We start from the raw sequence: 15,641 nt of genomic DNA, 5'->3' as shown, positions 1-15,641 counted from the left end.
ATTTATTTCACGACTGATTGTAAAGTGACATGACAGCTGGTGACATTTAACACATTTTAATATGAATACATTTAACCGGAACAAACTCTAGTGTCATCCACTTAATTCAAAACAAACACTCAACCGTTGCTACACTCTATAAAAGTCTTCATTATGAGAAAAACACCTTCATTGAGACAGTTCAGTTAGAGAACAGAGAAACAAACCATTAACTAAAATCTTTCTGACATAAATGTGAAATGAAAACGTCAGAAAATAAATACTCCACTTCTGGGTGTGATACCTCATAAGAAATCCCATTAACCATCACGCTGAAGCAGTGCCTGGCAGGACAGGCTGCAGGGCAGCGTGATTTGGTCCCCTGTGTAGATGGTTAAAACAGAACTTTATAGTCTCTCCTTGTTAATATGTGAGTATAAAAAGTACATTTAATGAATCCTTGGTTAACAGTCAGATCTTACGAACAGGTTCTGTCCGGCTGAAAGGACCTCTGGCAAAATTTTTCCAGATTGTTTTGTCTCTTTGTGTGAAGATTATGAGAGGAGCTTTTACTTCCTTGTAGAACAGCCAAAGAGGGGCTGGCATCTATCCTTTGCTTACAAACTAACTGAACCAAAACAACAGCATAAGAGATGGCTGGTGTTGATAAAAAGAAAAACTGTCATGACTTGCATTTTCCGCCAGAGGGAGCACCAGCCTTTGTTTTGAACAGACATTCTCGAGTCGTTCTCCCTGCAGCCAAAGTGATCAACCTTTGGACACCACTCAATTTACACAACTTTGTCTTTATGTTACATCCAGTCAGGAAAACATAGGCACATAATGCACAGGTGAAGTTTTCACTCTCAGCCTGTAAACTCCAGTAAAAAGCCCTCACCCACATGGCACGGAGCTAAACTTTGAGATAACCAGCAAAGGCCAAAAAACACATTCTTCCAGGACGACCTGCAGTACTTTAAATAACATTCAGTCTGTAGTGTTTGCAATTTGAGAGTTGGGTAATAAAAACTGTATTTCACAGATTATTGGTAACATAGCAGATGAGCCTAATAAAAACACTTCCATGCTCATTTCCTGCTTTAGAAACAAATGTTTATAGACATCTCTGAAACCAAGAAGTGTAACCTTGTTAATTAGTTCTGATAAGAACGGTTTGAGCCCTGACTGAAAAAAAACAACATATTGGCTTATAATGTTGCACTTGGCTGATGGCTTAGTTAATGTGGCATTTCAGCTGCTCAGAGGGATTTTAAAGAGGGAATGAAAGATGGGAAAAATTGTTTAAGAGGAATGATGAGAGGTGAGGCCATAGGGAAACAAACTGCTAATCAGATTAAGGCGTCTGCTGTCCGTTTGAGCCGCGCGAAGGAGCCTGAAAAGAGTGCAATCCATTCAGAGAGGCATGAAAGGAGCCTTTCCCGGGTTTCCTGCTCGCCTCTCTCAGTCGTCGGCGACAATGGACAGAGCACGCAACTCGCTGAGCTTGGCCTCAGTCTCCCTCTCCCTCTGCTCATCAGTCAACCCTGCCTGGTCGATCTGGTCGGTTAGGTCGCTGAAGATGTTGTACATTTCAGTGAAATAGACCACCTGGAGGGGGAAAGGAAGGAAAAGAGTCATTTGTGGCAGAAGAAAAAAAAAATCCTGTCTTTTCTTGACTGGACAGGGTCACTCCAAAGAAATTTCTTCAAAGCCTCTCAGGATAAAAAAAAACTTTGACTTCAAACTCTTCTCCACTTGCACAGTCTAACCGGATTTTACTTACACTATTTCCAAGCTGCTGGTCTCAAACCTCTTCAACCCGGCTAATGAGAAGTGATTGGAGAGGAAAACAGGAAGCCCACAGATATCAAACAACTCCAACAAAGCCCCAAAAAACCCAGCACTTCAGTGGGTAGTGACCCTGCTTTTCTCTCCCAATCTGAACAAGAGATAGAGAGTGTTCGTTGAAAGCTTTCTTGACACTTCCCACCCCTGCTTCTTCCCCTTAGTTCATGAGTCAGGCTCCCCTGAGAGTTGCTTTGATGATTAATAGACTTTAATCACATTACAAGACTCCAGAAGAGTAGGCAGAGAAAGAAAGTACTGGGAAATACAACCCCTTGGAACCCACACACACACACATCTCAATATTTATTCACGCAGAGATGCATACGATACAGCATGCTCTTATGGGGAAATCGTTGGCTTCTCTCGAGCTGCATGTGTGTCCTTTTGTAGGCCGAAACAGAAAGACCAACCAAGATACAAGTGGGAGAGCTGCTTACTGATATGCTCAGGGTCACGACAGAAAAAGAGCTGGGTCAGGCTTGAAATACCGATGCATCACGCTTCTTATACAGAAATAACACTTGTCTCACTTTGTCATGAAAAGATTTGACTGTGGAGCATAAAAAAAGGCAAGTTTCTAATCCAGATTGTTCAGGCCTTTTTAAGTGCTCAGTCTGAAAGACCTTTGGATGTTTATACCAATATTTGCCACCCAAACCACATGAGTGGGCTATAAGTATCAGGTTACTGCTGTTTGTGGGGGTAAAGCGGATATTTTTCCCCCAAAAGTGGCTTGTTGAAAGGGCCATCGGAAATGTCCATATGACCAGTGATGATAATGTACACCAGATCAGTGTCTGAGTGCCCTCTGTAGGAAAAGACACTCTACTATTACAATTAGTCGAGTCACCGCGAGGAGTAAACGCAGCCTCACACAACTGTGACCTCCTACGATACATCGAGGAGCCTTTGGGTACAGCAGCTTTAATTTACATGACTTCTGTCTGTGTATTTAAACTGTATTTTAACATACCATAGTCCCAGCTGCTTAATATTTATACAGAGAGGTTACGTTTTGACCTCTAAGCCCACAAAAATAATGAATTATTGAAGTCACATTCTGTGCAGGAAGTCTTTAAACAATGGGAGACCACTGTTTCAGGAAACAAAGAAAAACAACCAAGAAAAAGACAAAAAGAAGAGTCACGATTTGAGGCTTTTTTTTTTCTAAATGAACAAGCCCAGAGGAGAATCAAGACAATGTCTCAATTCAGCAACATCTGTACAGGTGAACGGGTCAGGCCAAGTGTCCCACTGACACTCGCTGGACAGGACTCTCGAAGCTCAAGGCTCTCAACAAAGGCAGCCTTTGTGTCTTTTCCTGCTGCCGCTGGGAGCTGAGCAGCAACAGCGGTTGGGAGAAAAGGGAGTGGAGGATGATACTGAGCACATGCAGCAGCAGCAGCAAGGCTGGGGATGAGGTCCTCTGCTCCACTGGCCACCCACGTGTGGCTGTGTGTGTGTAAACATGTGTGGATGCTCATTCATGTGTGTGAGCTACATGAATAAAAATAACAGGGACACAAGGAGAGTGAATTATTTTGACTAATGAGAGCTCATGCAACACATGATGCTGGGTAAAAACATGATTTATCCTTAAAAGACAGAAGAGCCAAGGCTCAGTTTGTAGTTTATTGCTAATTTTAACTTCAAAGTACTTCAGAGAGCTCTATCACTGTCATTAGGTTCAGGATAATCTAGTTAACCAATTACAAGTGTGCCAGTGAGCGTCCCATAGAGGAAATGACATGGGCAGGCAGGTGTGGGGTGGGGACGAGGACATGGTGGCGCTCATTCGAGACGCCCAGCTGCTTTAAGAGAAGCTTCAGGTTGGAGGATGACTTGCAGGGCTGCAGCGGAGCCAGACAGATGAGGCCTTCCTGGACTAAGCACAGTAGTGTGGGCCGTCGCTGGGGGTTAATCACATTAGGACCGCGTGGAGAGAGACAGACTGCCAGGATTATACACTCCCTTCCATCAGACACTCTATTCACTGTTTAACCAGCAATCAGAGGGCGTAACGGCTCATTGTGGGGTGGGTGTGCACGCAGGCATGAGCGCCCCATTGTGTGTGCTTCCCATAGGGCTGCAATTACTAACCTGCGCCCTGATAAGAGCCTCAAAACTGGGCTGGAAGTAGTCGATGCGGCTGTGGTAGAACTTGGGCATCTCGTCAAGCAGCTGCTTGTTCTTGGCTTCAAAGTCTTCCCTGACTGGTCGCAGCTCCTCTCTGGCCTGGGGTGGGGAGACGAGGGGAAACAAAAGCTAAGGTCATCAGCAGTCATTAGCAGCTTTTATTTCTACATAAAATTCCCCGATTCAATCCTCCAAATCATGCCATTAAATGTTTTCACCACATTCTTCCTCAACAACTGGTGTCGCATATTATGAGAAAAACAAAAACCTGTTAAGAAAAACAAGTTAGTTTCAAGCATCTTAGCAGTGGAGCCATCTTTAGTGTCCTTTTTTCTTATTGTTCAGAGAGATATTTGCCTAATTCCCACGGAGAAGCAGTGCAAAAAAAAAAAGGCTGTAATCACGACCACAGTGAGGAGGAGTGGGTAATGTGGGCAGACTTGGCTGTGAGTGGACTCCAGCACCACTGATCTGTGTGTGAATGTATTAGTGGGTAGTCTACAGTAGGCATAGATTTATGGAATGCACAATGGAGATGTGTGAGAGGGTGAGGATTTGTTATTAAGGGGGAAAGGGGAGTTGCTATATTCAAACAACATATTGTTCAGCTGCAGCATTATGGTGCGATCATTAGTTAGTTTTCTTTACACATGCCGCTTAAATTGGCATACGAGCATTTTGTCAGGATCATTTCTTTAAGTGCACATGGATTCAAAGGGCAGGGATGCAGGGGCCTCTTCAAGGCTTTGTTCCCCTGACAGTGCTTTTCTCAATGTGTGTGGGTGGCTCGCCATGTGAGGATGTGTTAGAGGCAAAAGCATAAGCAACACTGCAGCGCTATCTGTGAATGTGTGCACTTCTGTAGTGGCCTCATAGTGTGTATGTGTGTGTGTGTGTGTGTGTGTGTGTGTCTACAATTCTCAATTACGTGCCTGTAGATGTGCAGCAGTGCCTTTTTGAAAAGGCACTACTTGAGAGCCTGGTAGCTTGCGTGGGTGAAGAAGCGCACATGTACAGTATGCATGTGCTCAACTATTTTTGTTCATATCCAGTCAGCATTTGTGTCTTTTTCCACTTATTGCGCTCTATTCACAATACGCATAACATGTAAGAGCAGGTGAACTCTGCTCCTGTGCAGATAGAGGGAGCACTGTAGTGGACCAACACGTGCAGCGATGCACGCTTTAAACTCACGGTACCTGATGCAGTTTGACCATAACGGGCCCCGTTTTCTCTTTCTCCTCATACTTTTCCACTTTGGACTGCAATCGTTTGTAGTCCTGCAGCGCCTGTTCGCGGCGTTTCACAGCCATGTTGAGACTTGGGAAGACGCCACCGTACCTGCACAGAGTAAACACACAATCTTAGAGTCACACACACACACACACATACGCTCACACATCCAATCATGTCTTCAAAAATACATTCCCTCTCAAATGAGGGGGAGTGAAAAAAAAAATCACAGAATTTTTCAAGGGGAAACTAAAGTATCTGCAATAATTAAACCAGCTTCCTTTGCTTTATGAAATGCATTTTGCATCGTTTCCTCTCTTAATAAAAGTCATTATGAATTAATAAAATCCCTCCCCTCAACATCTTATTGTAGAGGTACTCTCAAACCCCAGAGGACAGCTCTGCATTAAGCTTCCTCTAATCTATTATCTAATTACTGTACTTTGAAACGGCATGAAACAATTCATTTTGTGACAATTATCATATTCCAAATGAAAATATATTCTTACAACGAGAATCCTAGTCTTCAGCACTAAAAATAGGAAAACACTCATCTGTAACTTAGCAACAGGAGTCTGAGCTTCATCCTGGGACTTGTTGCACTGGTTCTATGGCTGCATTTAATGGGAAGCAGGAATACTGTATGTATGCAGGGAATATTCAACCCACTTATAGTAAACAAATAACAAAAGTCAATAGATGATGGACAATGTTTTTATAAAGGACAAAGAGTACACAACAACAAATAAGAATAAATGTTAAAGGGAAATGATTCAGCCAAGGAGCTGTTATTAAAATCCTAGCAGATATTTAACTTAAGATATGAATAACAAAAATAGAAAATGTTTGGCCTTTCTTTGAAACGCACAGCAGTGACAGTGTTTTTAAAAGCAGGCCACAGGTGTCTGCTGCATGTGAGTCAGTGATAAAAACAATCATAATGAAGAGTGAGATATAGCTTTTTGAATGACTCATTTAAAGCATTTCATCAACTGTGCAGAAGCACTACTACAATAGCTTAATACGTGCACCTCCTCCCATGGCATTACTGGCCACAAAATGTGTGGGCTTCATGATTTTTGTTCCTCTTATTGTCAGTCTTTGTGCTGCTCTGTGTGGCTGTAAGGGAGCAACAGAGAACCTGTGGACTGATTGTGAAACACTTCATATGATGCCCGAGCACCTCAGCAAAGTGCTGGGGGGGGTGTGAAGTCAGACTCAGACAAGCAGGGATTGTTTACTACAGGAAGTTAGGCAAGGAGTGGTCTTGTAGCGTTTGAGTGACATCACGGAGCCTAGCTCAGCCCAGCCCTGCGGCCCACGCTCCTCCGCTATTTATAAAATACCACTTTGGCCCAGTTTACGGCAGGGGTGGATGCCGATCCTCAAGTCTACTATCTGTTCCAGTGTACACATACTTGAAGTGCCAAGGGATTATGTAACTGCCCTCTAGGCATGACTGCACTCCAACACGATTGTATTGGCTGATGACAACGTAGCGGCAAACCAGCTTTCAGGCTGATCGCATTCTTACCAGCACACTTCACCTGACAGTGCGGTGAAATTTCCTCATGACACACAGCGCTGGCCTGCAGTTTGAGCTCTAAAGTGGGACAACACTGACGGCCACTGCTATCTGTGAGCACACTGAGAGACGTGAGGGCCATTGCTCTCCTGGCACCGGAGGAGGAGAAAGAAGAGCCAGACACAAAGCCAATTGCTTGTTAACCCTTTTCTTTCCTTCCCATGCTGGATGGAGTTGTTTCAGCCTTCCGCTTACACTTAAGGCTCTCAGTGCCAGGAGTTACGGTGACTCAGCTGTGTCAAAGGCTCCCACGCAAGTTTACGCAGCAGAGTCCTGTTGAAGGTAAATATACGTACTTAGTAATGAAAGTTTGGTCTATAACTGTCCAGGCACGGGATATTTCCCTTGATGTCCTTGGCTGGCCTGGCTGAACAACTACTGGTCAGCTGGCTGAGGCTCGGTTCTACTTGAATGAGGTCTTACGCTTGTTGAGGGCAGTGCGGGGGCCATGGGCACACCACTGTCCATGTGACAGGTCAGGGTGTGGTGAACAGGCTGGATGGAAATAGCATCTGGACCAAAGAGAGTGTTTATGAGCAGCTGCCAATCCACAGAAAGGCCAGGCTGACCCGTCAGCCAAGCCCCAGTCTGGTCTAGACACCCTCAGTCTAGAGAGGCAGGCTGTTCCTGTTGACGACCATCACATAACTCATTTCAGCAAAAAGCACACAGTCAACCACTCAGATATGAGAAAGAGCATTGTTTGTGTGATAATGACCCCTCTGGTGTGTTAAGGCTCATATAGGGATTGAAAAGTGTCAAAGTTACATCACGTTCAATTATGCTCACCATGAATGTGAAAAAACTACAATCCGTTGTGTAAAAGGCCTGAGGGCAGTGGGCCATGGGAAATTGAGTGTGTGACGTACATGGCAGCAGAACCTCCTTTGTCTCAGCAGGGGAGAGTTTGATCTGCTGCAACTTGCCTTTGTTGATCAAAACTCGGGCAACTCACGCAGCCGGCTTGGTAACATGATACACAAGATAAGAAGAAAAAACAAGGAAGAAATAAAATCCTGCTACACAAAAAAAAGGGACCAAGAGAATAAAAAACAAATTTCAGACCAACTTCAATCTCTGCGTTAAAGAAAAAATAGCAGCATGCCCGCAGCTGGCGATAAATGGCCTGTTTGAGTCCAGCTCACAACCTGCAGCAGGAATAAAGTCCTTCCTCTGGTTGAGAGAGGTGGACGTGGTGTGTCCATTCAGTGCTCAGCCGGGGCAGAGGTCTCAAAACAGACTTGAATTCTGTCTCATCCAAAAGAGCAACAGAGCAGAAAGGGCTAGGTTAGGAGGCCGAGATAACACAAATGCCTCGGTGCCCACGCACTCCCCTCCCCGCACATAAACACAGTGATGTCACTTAGTGACCCCGCTGAGTGGATGAATTCACGTCTGGGCCCTGAGAGAGATACACTCACAGGGGGAGGGAAGGGGAAGGGGAGGGGGGGTGCTTGTGTTTTGTGTACTGTATATTTTACTATACCAAGAATTAAGGATGGATGGCAGAAATTTTAAGAGCAATCACACACCGATACACCAGACACACAAACACACACACACTCACAAACCATTCAAGGTCTTCCATTAACATTAATGTTCTTCTTTCAACTCTATCCTAATTCTCTGACACAAGATCACCGATAGAGTATTTAGAGCTGAAGTAAACAATAAAAATATTCATTAGTGATGGACTAATGGAATCTTAATGGAAGCTTTAAAGTATAGTAGCTTTTGTTTCTCAGTTTTATGTAGAGTACACTTTGATAAACTAACAACTAATAGTGCAGAGAGGAAAAAGTTAATGAAAGGTCAGTTTAGCTTTAAAAGTCATTTAGGAACTAACTTCCTCTGCTTTATTTCAGAGCCACGTAAATGCCAACTTTATGGTCAAAATACCATCTTTGTGAGACAGCGCCTCCTTCAAAGTCTGGGTGAGAGCTTGTCTGTATGTAAGTTTGTGTTGAGAGTATGTACTGTCCTGAGACAGTTCTCCTTTCAACCAATCCACGGCTCAGGGCCCAGGAAGCTGGGCCCTTTGCCATATTGTGAGCCTGCCCACACGTCCGCCTGCCGCCCACCAGGAAGAGGAAATTAGAACCATTCCATCCTGTCATTGCTCCGCCACCAGAGTACACGAGGAAGACAGGGTTCTCATACACACACACACACACACACACACACACACACACACACACACACACACACACACACACACACACACACACACACACACACACACACACACACACACACACACACACACACACACTGACCCAGTCTATTCATGTTTTATGAAGGAATCTCTTCACATTGGTTATTTTGAAAAATGAACTAACAGGCTTATGGGCTTCAACATAAACTTGCACATGCTCTCTTTAACAGCATGTGGTGAACCTCCTGGGAGGAGCCAAGAGGAGGAAGCTAAACCTTAACAAGCTCTCCGGAAGACGGGTGGGATTGTCCAACCACTCCCTTCAGTACCTCTGCTTTGCATGTGTATGTGGAGTACCGTGTGTGTGTGTGTGTGTGTGTGTGTGTGTGTGTGTGTGTGTGTGTGTGTGTGTGTGTTTCTAAAAACGTGAGACTTCAGGAATGGAATAGCGCTCACTGCCTGCTTAAACGGGGGCGAGTATTAGGAATGAAAACCAAATAAACTTTCTTCCAGACACACACTGACACCACAGCAGAACCACTCAATTCGTTTTTACAATCTGTGTTACTTCACTGCAGGACTTCCTGTGGTGCAGCACCATCGGGGCGAAGAGCAGACCGGGGTCACATAATAAAAATGTTGTGGCGCACTGCTCTGAGTGTCATATGGATTTACCCCATTAGGGACAATGATTCAAAAGAGCATTGATGCTAAACTACTTTTACTGTACTGTACTGTCTCTACATGGAATATTCACCACCCTTTACTCCACATAACTCCTAAACTTGTCAGGAAAAACTATTGGACCCCAAACAAGTATCGATACTTTTCGCGCCAACCTTTGACACAGCAGCCACAAAAAGCCACAAAAATTCACAAGAACTCAAATGGAGACTTACTTTTTCAGAGGGTCGATAACTGTCTTCTGGATCTGGTTGACCTGTAATATAAAAATAATGTAAATATCAGCACTGCTTCAACGAGGCATGTGAAATTACAAATTGTTATTCATTGTCAACACGAGTTACATCAAAACTGGAGTCGGAACAAAATATCTTGTACGTCTCACGCTCATTAGCTGCTAAGTAATGCCACTGAACAAACATCTGCAATTGTGTATATTTCAAACAGAACACTCAAAAAAAAAAAAAGAGGTGGGGGGGTGCCTGCAAAGAAACTTTCGTGACGTTGACTCTTTTATTGTACACAAGCCCTGAGGAGAAAACCCTGAATATTCATTGAGCTTGCGATACAAAAGGATGAAACTGTCAGGGGACGGACATGAAAGCAAAGCCCCACTGATTTCAAATCCTGTGGAGGGTGGGCTGCCGTACAAGATGAAAGTTCTTTGCAAACAAACATTTTAACAATAACAGTTTATATTTTTCTACATTCTCCTTCTGGTTGCCAGAACCGACAGGGGAGGGGGGGTGAGAGGAGAAGGGGGGGGTGTTAAATGGAAGTAAACGAACATCTCATCTCTGGGCCTCCAGCCCCGGCACCAGGTCTCATCGACAGAAGTTGGTGCACAATTAATAAAGTTTGCAGCATCATTTACATTGCAGATTCAAAATTACTGTAACTACCAGATCTTCCAGCCTGACAGAACGCTAAGTTAACCATGCAAACAAATCAAGTGAGGAGTAAATGCTAAGTATTGTGGAGGAGAAATTTAAAGCACAGAGATGTGAAGTGACAGCTGCATGAGAACAGTGAGCAGCTCCACTAATCATATGTTCACTCGCTATTGGAAGGACAGTCAATCATACAACAACAAGGAAGCGAGATCGCAGCTGTGCTTTGTAAAATGCCCTGACCATCTATGAGAACATACAGCAACACTCGCTGCTTCACACCGGCACATTTCCAAGTACAAAATGGTTGATTGTGGTTTGAGGGAAAACAGAGAACCAATAACAAAATAAGTACATGGGAATTCACATTTTCTTTGTTTTACATATTCACACCATCCCCCCCTCCCTGACTTGAGCTGCGCTGCTGCTTCTAAGGTGAGAGCATGCAGCGAGGAGGGAGAACAACAGCGGCAGATTTGCTTAAGCATGCTGATGCCCTCTACCCTCTGCCCCTTCCCACAGAGAGGGGGGGCAGAGCTATTCCTTGGAGGCCCCCCAGAGCCTCAGGCCGGCGCTCAAGCAGTAGTCTCCATCAGTGAGTCACGGGGCAGAGGCCATCCTGGCACACAGGCCTCCCAAAAATACACACAGATCGCAGAGGAAATCAATATCCCTCCAAACGGAGCATCCTCTACTGCGCTGCCGCCATCTACACTGGGGCTCAGCTTCGGCAGCAGTGCGCCGGCGGGGCTGTGCGCCCTCCTCAGCCCCAGAAATAAACACACAGACCTGGGCCACTGCTGCCTTCATTATCGCTGCACGTTTTATCTGCTGGCTCTCTCACTCGCGGGCCCTGCGGCAGAACATCTCGTCTCAACACTGAGAGGAGAGCAAAGGGTGGATGCTTTTGTGTCTGTTTTGCTGGAGCAATAGGGTTTGCTGCTGGTGCCGTCAGAATCAACAGTCAGCTTGAAGGGAGAAGCTGGAGTAGTGTTCGAGTGAGCCGTGCTGGATTTTAAACACCTAGCAAACCTGAGGTGATATTCCACATAGCAGACTGACCAAAAACTGCTCACAATCACTATTCTGCCTTCAGCTCACTTTCAGCCACTCTACAAAAGGAGCCACACAGCCCTGCCCAAACCTGGAACTGAACATTGTGTTATGGTGAGGATTTTTATTTAGTAAGACTGAAAGAAGTACTGAGAAAATCAGGTGTGACCTAGCTGTCAAAATCTACTCTGGATCAAAGTGTGTTAAAAAAAAACATACAACCACGTCAATACAGTTGGTGACTGTTGTCCTCCGCAAGTGAAAAAGTGTTGCTGCCGAGCTGAATCACTGTCAAATACATCCCAGTCACAGAGCCAAGCTGAAAAACTCGTCAGCATGGAGCCAGAATATGGAATCACAGCGATGCACTACAAAGAAAAACTCCACTTTTTGCAACTAGAGAGTGTTTAGAAGGGAAAAATGTAAAATTGCATTAAAATGATTTGGTGAATTAATGAGGGCACAAGGTGGAGTGTGAGCTCATGCAGGATCCCACACTGGTGAGACTTTGTCCTCAGGTCCAGATATGAACACAGTTACAATAGGAAAGCAAAACCAAAAAAAATGATATTCTATAAAATGTGAAGAATGTAAAAGTTACAATATACTGAAAACAGTCAAACTGGCAGGAGTGCTCTCCTGGGCACTCAACCAAGCCAAGTCCTGGAACATACGCACCCGGGGTTACAAACCCACACACTCTGTCCAACCCACATTCTACTTTGTCTAGTCACTCAAAATTGCTCCTGTAAAATTTGATGAGCTGTGAGAAGTCAGTCTAAAAGACTGGTTAAATCCAAAAAGAAAGAGTCTGCTACAAAATACTGCTCAGAGTTCACCTTAGATGTTAGCATATTTCTCAATCAACAGAGTCATTCTACTTCCTTTGTGACAGTGAGACCGATTTGCATCCAAGTAGAAACAAAACTGATGTGATGAGCTCATGATGGGTTTGTGATGATGAGAAGACTTGGTTTGGTAGAATGGACACTGCACCTGTCTACACTGGGGTGAGATTTATGGTCTGATTTTTAAGGATATTTTGTTGCATTCATGAGCATTTGAAGAGAATATCCATGCTCATAAAGCTGTTGTGCTTTTCCAAACTGCACTATAATTTACCGTGGAATAAAAACAGGAAGGATGCACCTTTTAAACAAAAATGCTTTCAGTTTTTCCACTTTTGTTTGATCATTGTTGTAAAAGGTCATGAAATCATTCTAGTACACAACTGAATGTGAAAAAAGGGGAATATTTTTAAGGCAACAAATGTGAAAAGCCCAGAACACCTAACAGCAGGGCAATGAGTCAAGAAAACACAGATGGAAAAAAGTCAATCGGTGTATGCCTTAGTGTGATCTCCTGTGTTCTCCTGTATTTTTTCCTCATAAAAGTCTACTCTTCATAGTGCTGTGCCTTGAGGATGCACACATGCGGTGCCACTATGATTCACGTTTTAACTACCTTTGGCGATGATTCTAATCAAAAAACCTGAAGTGCACCCAACAAATAATCTGGAGAGGCCTGACAGCTAAAGAAGAGATCTTTACAAAGTACATCATGAAGAGAACAAGCGTGCTGTAGTGTTTACAGTTCTGGAAAATGTACCTGCTACGGTTTTCCCTTAAGACAAAACATACAAGAGTGAAAAATAATAAAAGACAAAAAGTATGGACTCCAAATCAACAAATACTCTCAAACACAAACTAAAGAGGTACGATAAAATATTATTATTTGTTGCATTTAACCGCACTAAAGCTGTGGATAACTTATGAATGGTATTGTCACTTCTATACTTTTCAAAGCTGCCTCTAACAAAACGTTAAGATTGTGTGAATGGCTTTTCAACACAAAAAAGGAATAGATAAAGGCAGTTCAGGGCCATATTGGGTGGAGAAAACCACCACTGGTAAAAATAAATAAACAACCAATAAAATTAAAAAACTTTTGAACACAGGCTAACAGTTGGTTCCAGTTAATAAACAAAAGATACAATGGACTTTTTCAACACTCAAGCTGTGAGCATAAAACTTGTATGAACATTGTGAGAGGCTCTTTCCTTTGTATGAGTTATTTCTGACACCAGTGAGTCACAAATGCATCAATCTTCACAGCTGATAACCAGGAGCTCGAGCTTATAGAGGATGATGCCACAGATGCTTTTCAAACTCAGCAGAAGGAAAAACATACGGATGGTTTTACGTCCACTGGTTGCACAATATTGACTGATATGGAAACACGGTTTTAACGAAAACTTGTCTAGATACCTTCTCTGTAAGTCTGACGAGACATGTCAGTGGCATGTGCCAAGGTGGAAAAAGACAGATAAAACCAAATAAAGGTATAGTATGCAGTAGAGCCCGACCAATATGGGATTTTAGGGGCCCATGTCGATACCGATACTGGGGGCAAAAAGAAGCCGATACTCGATATATCGGCCGGTATCCAATATATCCACTGATATCCGCTATATGTGCTGATATATGTAATGAATTCATTGATATACGCAGGATAAATACTGTATATGAACACAAATTATGACTAGCTATTAAAAAGTTCCATCTTTCATTTAATGCATGGGACCAAACCATATTTTAAGTAACAATGTTGCTGCTTTCAAAACATGCAATAAATACAATTACAACAAAATACATTGAAACATTTTCTAAAATTATTTCAACCAAAACAATAACTGGTGAATTTATAAGCCCGGGTTAATCCTGCATGGCATTACATAGTGAGGCGCTGTGTAGTAGCCTTATATTAATTAACACATAGTAACAGGAGCGATAGAATCTCCGCAGGGCAATTTTTTTTATAATAGGCTACATTTTGGCCGATGTTGATTAAACGGTGACAGGCTATAATCGGGTGGGCCGATTAATCGGGTGGGCCGATTAATCGGTCGGGCCGATTAATCGGTCGGGCTCTAGTATGCAGAACTAAATATGTTTGGCAGTATCGGTAGGAAAATAACAAAAGACAACAAAGAAAAGAAGCTCCTGTGATGCATGATAAATATGATTCTTCATTTGTCAAGGTTTTATCTGAGTCAATAGAAATTCTTTTGGACCCAAAAACTACCAAACATCATCAAGGCTCATCTTCGAGTGACACAAACAATTTTTTTTAATATTTAAGTGATTCAACAATAATTCAGACATACTTAAGAGTAATGTATTCCATTTCTACCAAGTGTGTTCTGCTAAAGGAGAAACAGTGAAAGATCTTGGGATGGAGTCTGACCTTTTCCTGGTTGAAGGAATCCATCCTCTTCATGGCGGTATCTAAAGCACTCATGGACTCGAAGAAGGCCTGGTCCTGCTCACACAGTGGGTTACTCAGCAGGTCTGCAGAGATCTTCACGGCTGCTTTGGACATGGCTGAAAAACACAAATGACGTGGTTAAATTATGCACAAGGGAAAGACAATAAAGCTGTTTCGTATTTTCCTTTAACTGTGTATGAAAACTTTGTTGATTAAAGTTAAGGCTCAAAGTTTTTCATTTAAGTATGTTGGGTTTTCAAAGGTATGATTTTACAATAGCTACAGACTGGAGTAAATTGGCGAAGTTCTGCCCCCATTGTAAAAATCTGTGGGGGGCTGAGCTGCCTCGTTGAATATTCACCAGAGCACCAAGAATCTCAGCGATGTTTCTACACTGACAGCACCAATTACTGTTAATCTGTGCTCATGCCATTTTGTTTAGACACATAGCACATATCAGATTATGGCTTCACAGTCAAAATAAATGAGCTTCACTGAGGAGACACGATCTGACAAGAGAGGCTGTGGTGAAAATGGGCTTCATGGAGATCTGGAACAGTGTTTTCACACTCCCTTGGATTCTCTCAAGATCAATTTTCAACCAATCAATTATTACCAAGTGGTGCTTCTGTGTCCCGCTCCTCCTGACAAGTAACAAATTGTCTGATTTGACACTGTCTGATTTGACTGCGAGACGTGGTGATTACAGGGTCATGAGAATCAAAGGGTAACATGAGGGTAGTGATTTAATTATTCGTATTAGTAGTGTGCAGTGAGCAGAGCTTGGGTTCCTAATATTCTGGGGCTGAAA

General features: G+C 43.3%; 1 protein-coding gene across 1 annotated transcript in view; it reads right to left on the bottom strand.

Annotated features, from left to right (window-relative positions):
* Positions 1-14: 14 nt before the first annotated feature.
* The window catches only part of bin3 (bridging integrator 3), a 32,042-nt gene continuing 16,415 nt past the window's right edge, over positions 15-15,641 (bottom strand). Inside the window, exons 5-9 of the mRNA XM_074670349.1 lie at positions 14,810-14,946; positions 9,836-9,876; positions 5,163-5,304; positions 3,928-4,062; positions 15-1,587 (exon numbers count right to left, since the gene is read on the bottom strand). Of these exons, the coding sequence (XP_074526450.1) occupies positions 1,441-1,587; positions 3,928-4,062; positions 5,163-5,304; positions 9,836-9,876; positions 14,810-14,946 (602 nt within the window). The 3' untranslated portion in view covers positions 15-1,440. The remainder of the gene's footprint in view (positions 1,588-3,927; positions 4,063-5,162; positions 5,305-9,835; positions 9,877-14,809; positions 14,947-15,641) is intronic.

The sequence above is a fragment of the Halichoeres trimaculatus genome, unplaced genomic scaffold (genome assembly GCF_033239565.1).
Source record: "Halichoeres trimaculatus isolate MK-OKI-2021-1 unplaced genomic scaffold, fHalTri1.1 fHalTri1_scaffold_5, whole genome shotgun sequence".
NCBI classification, from domain to species: Eukaryota; Metazoa; Chordata; class Actinopteri; order Labriformes; family Labridae; genus Halichoeres; species Halichoeres trimaculatus.
Note: the sequence above shows the minus strand (reverse complement) of the source record. Positions and strands in the feature narration are given on the sequence as shown.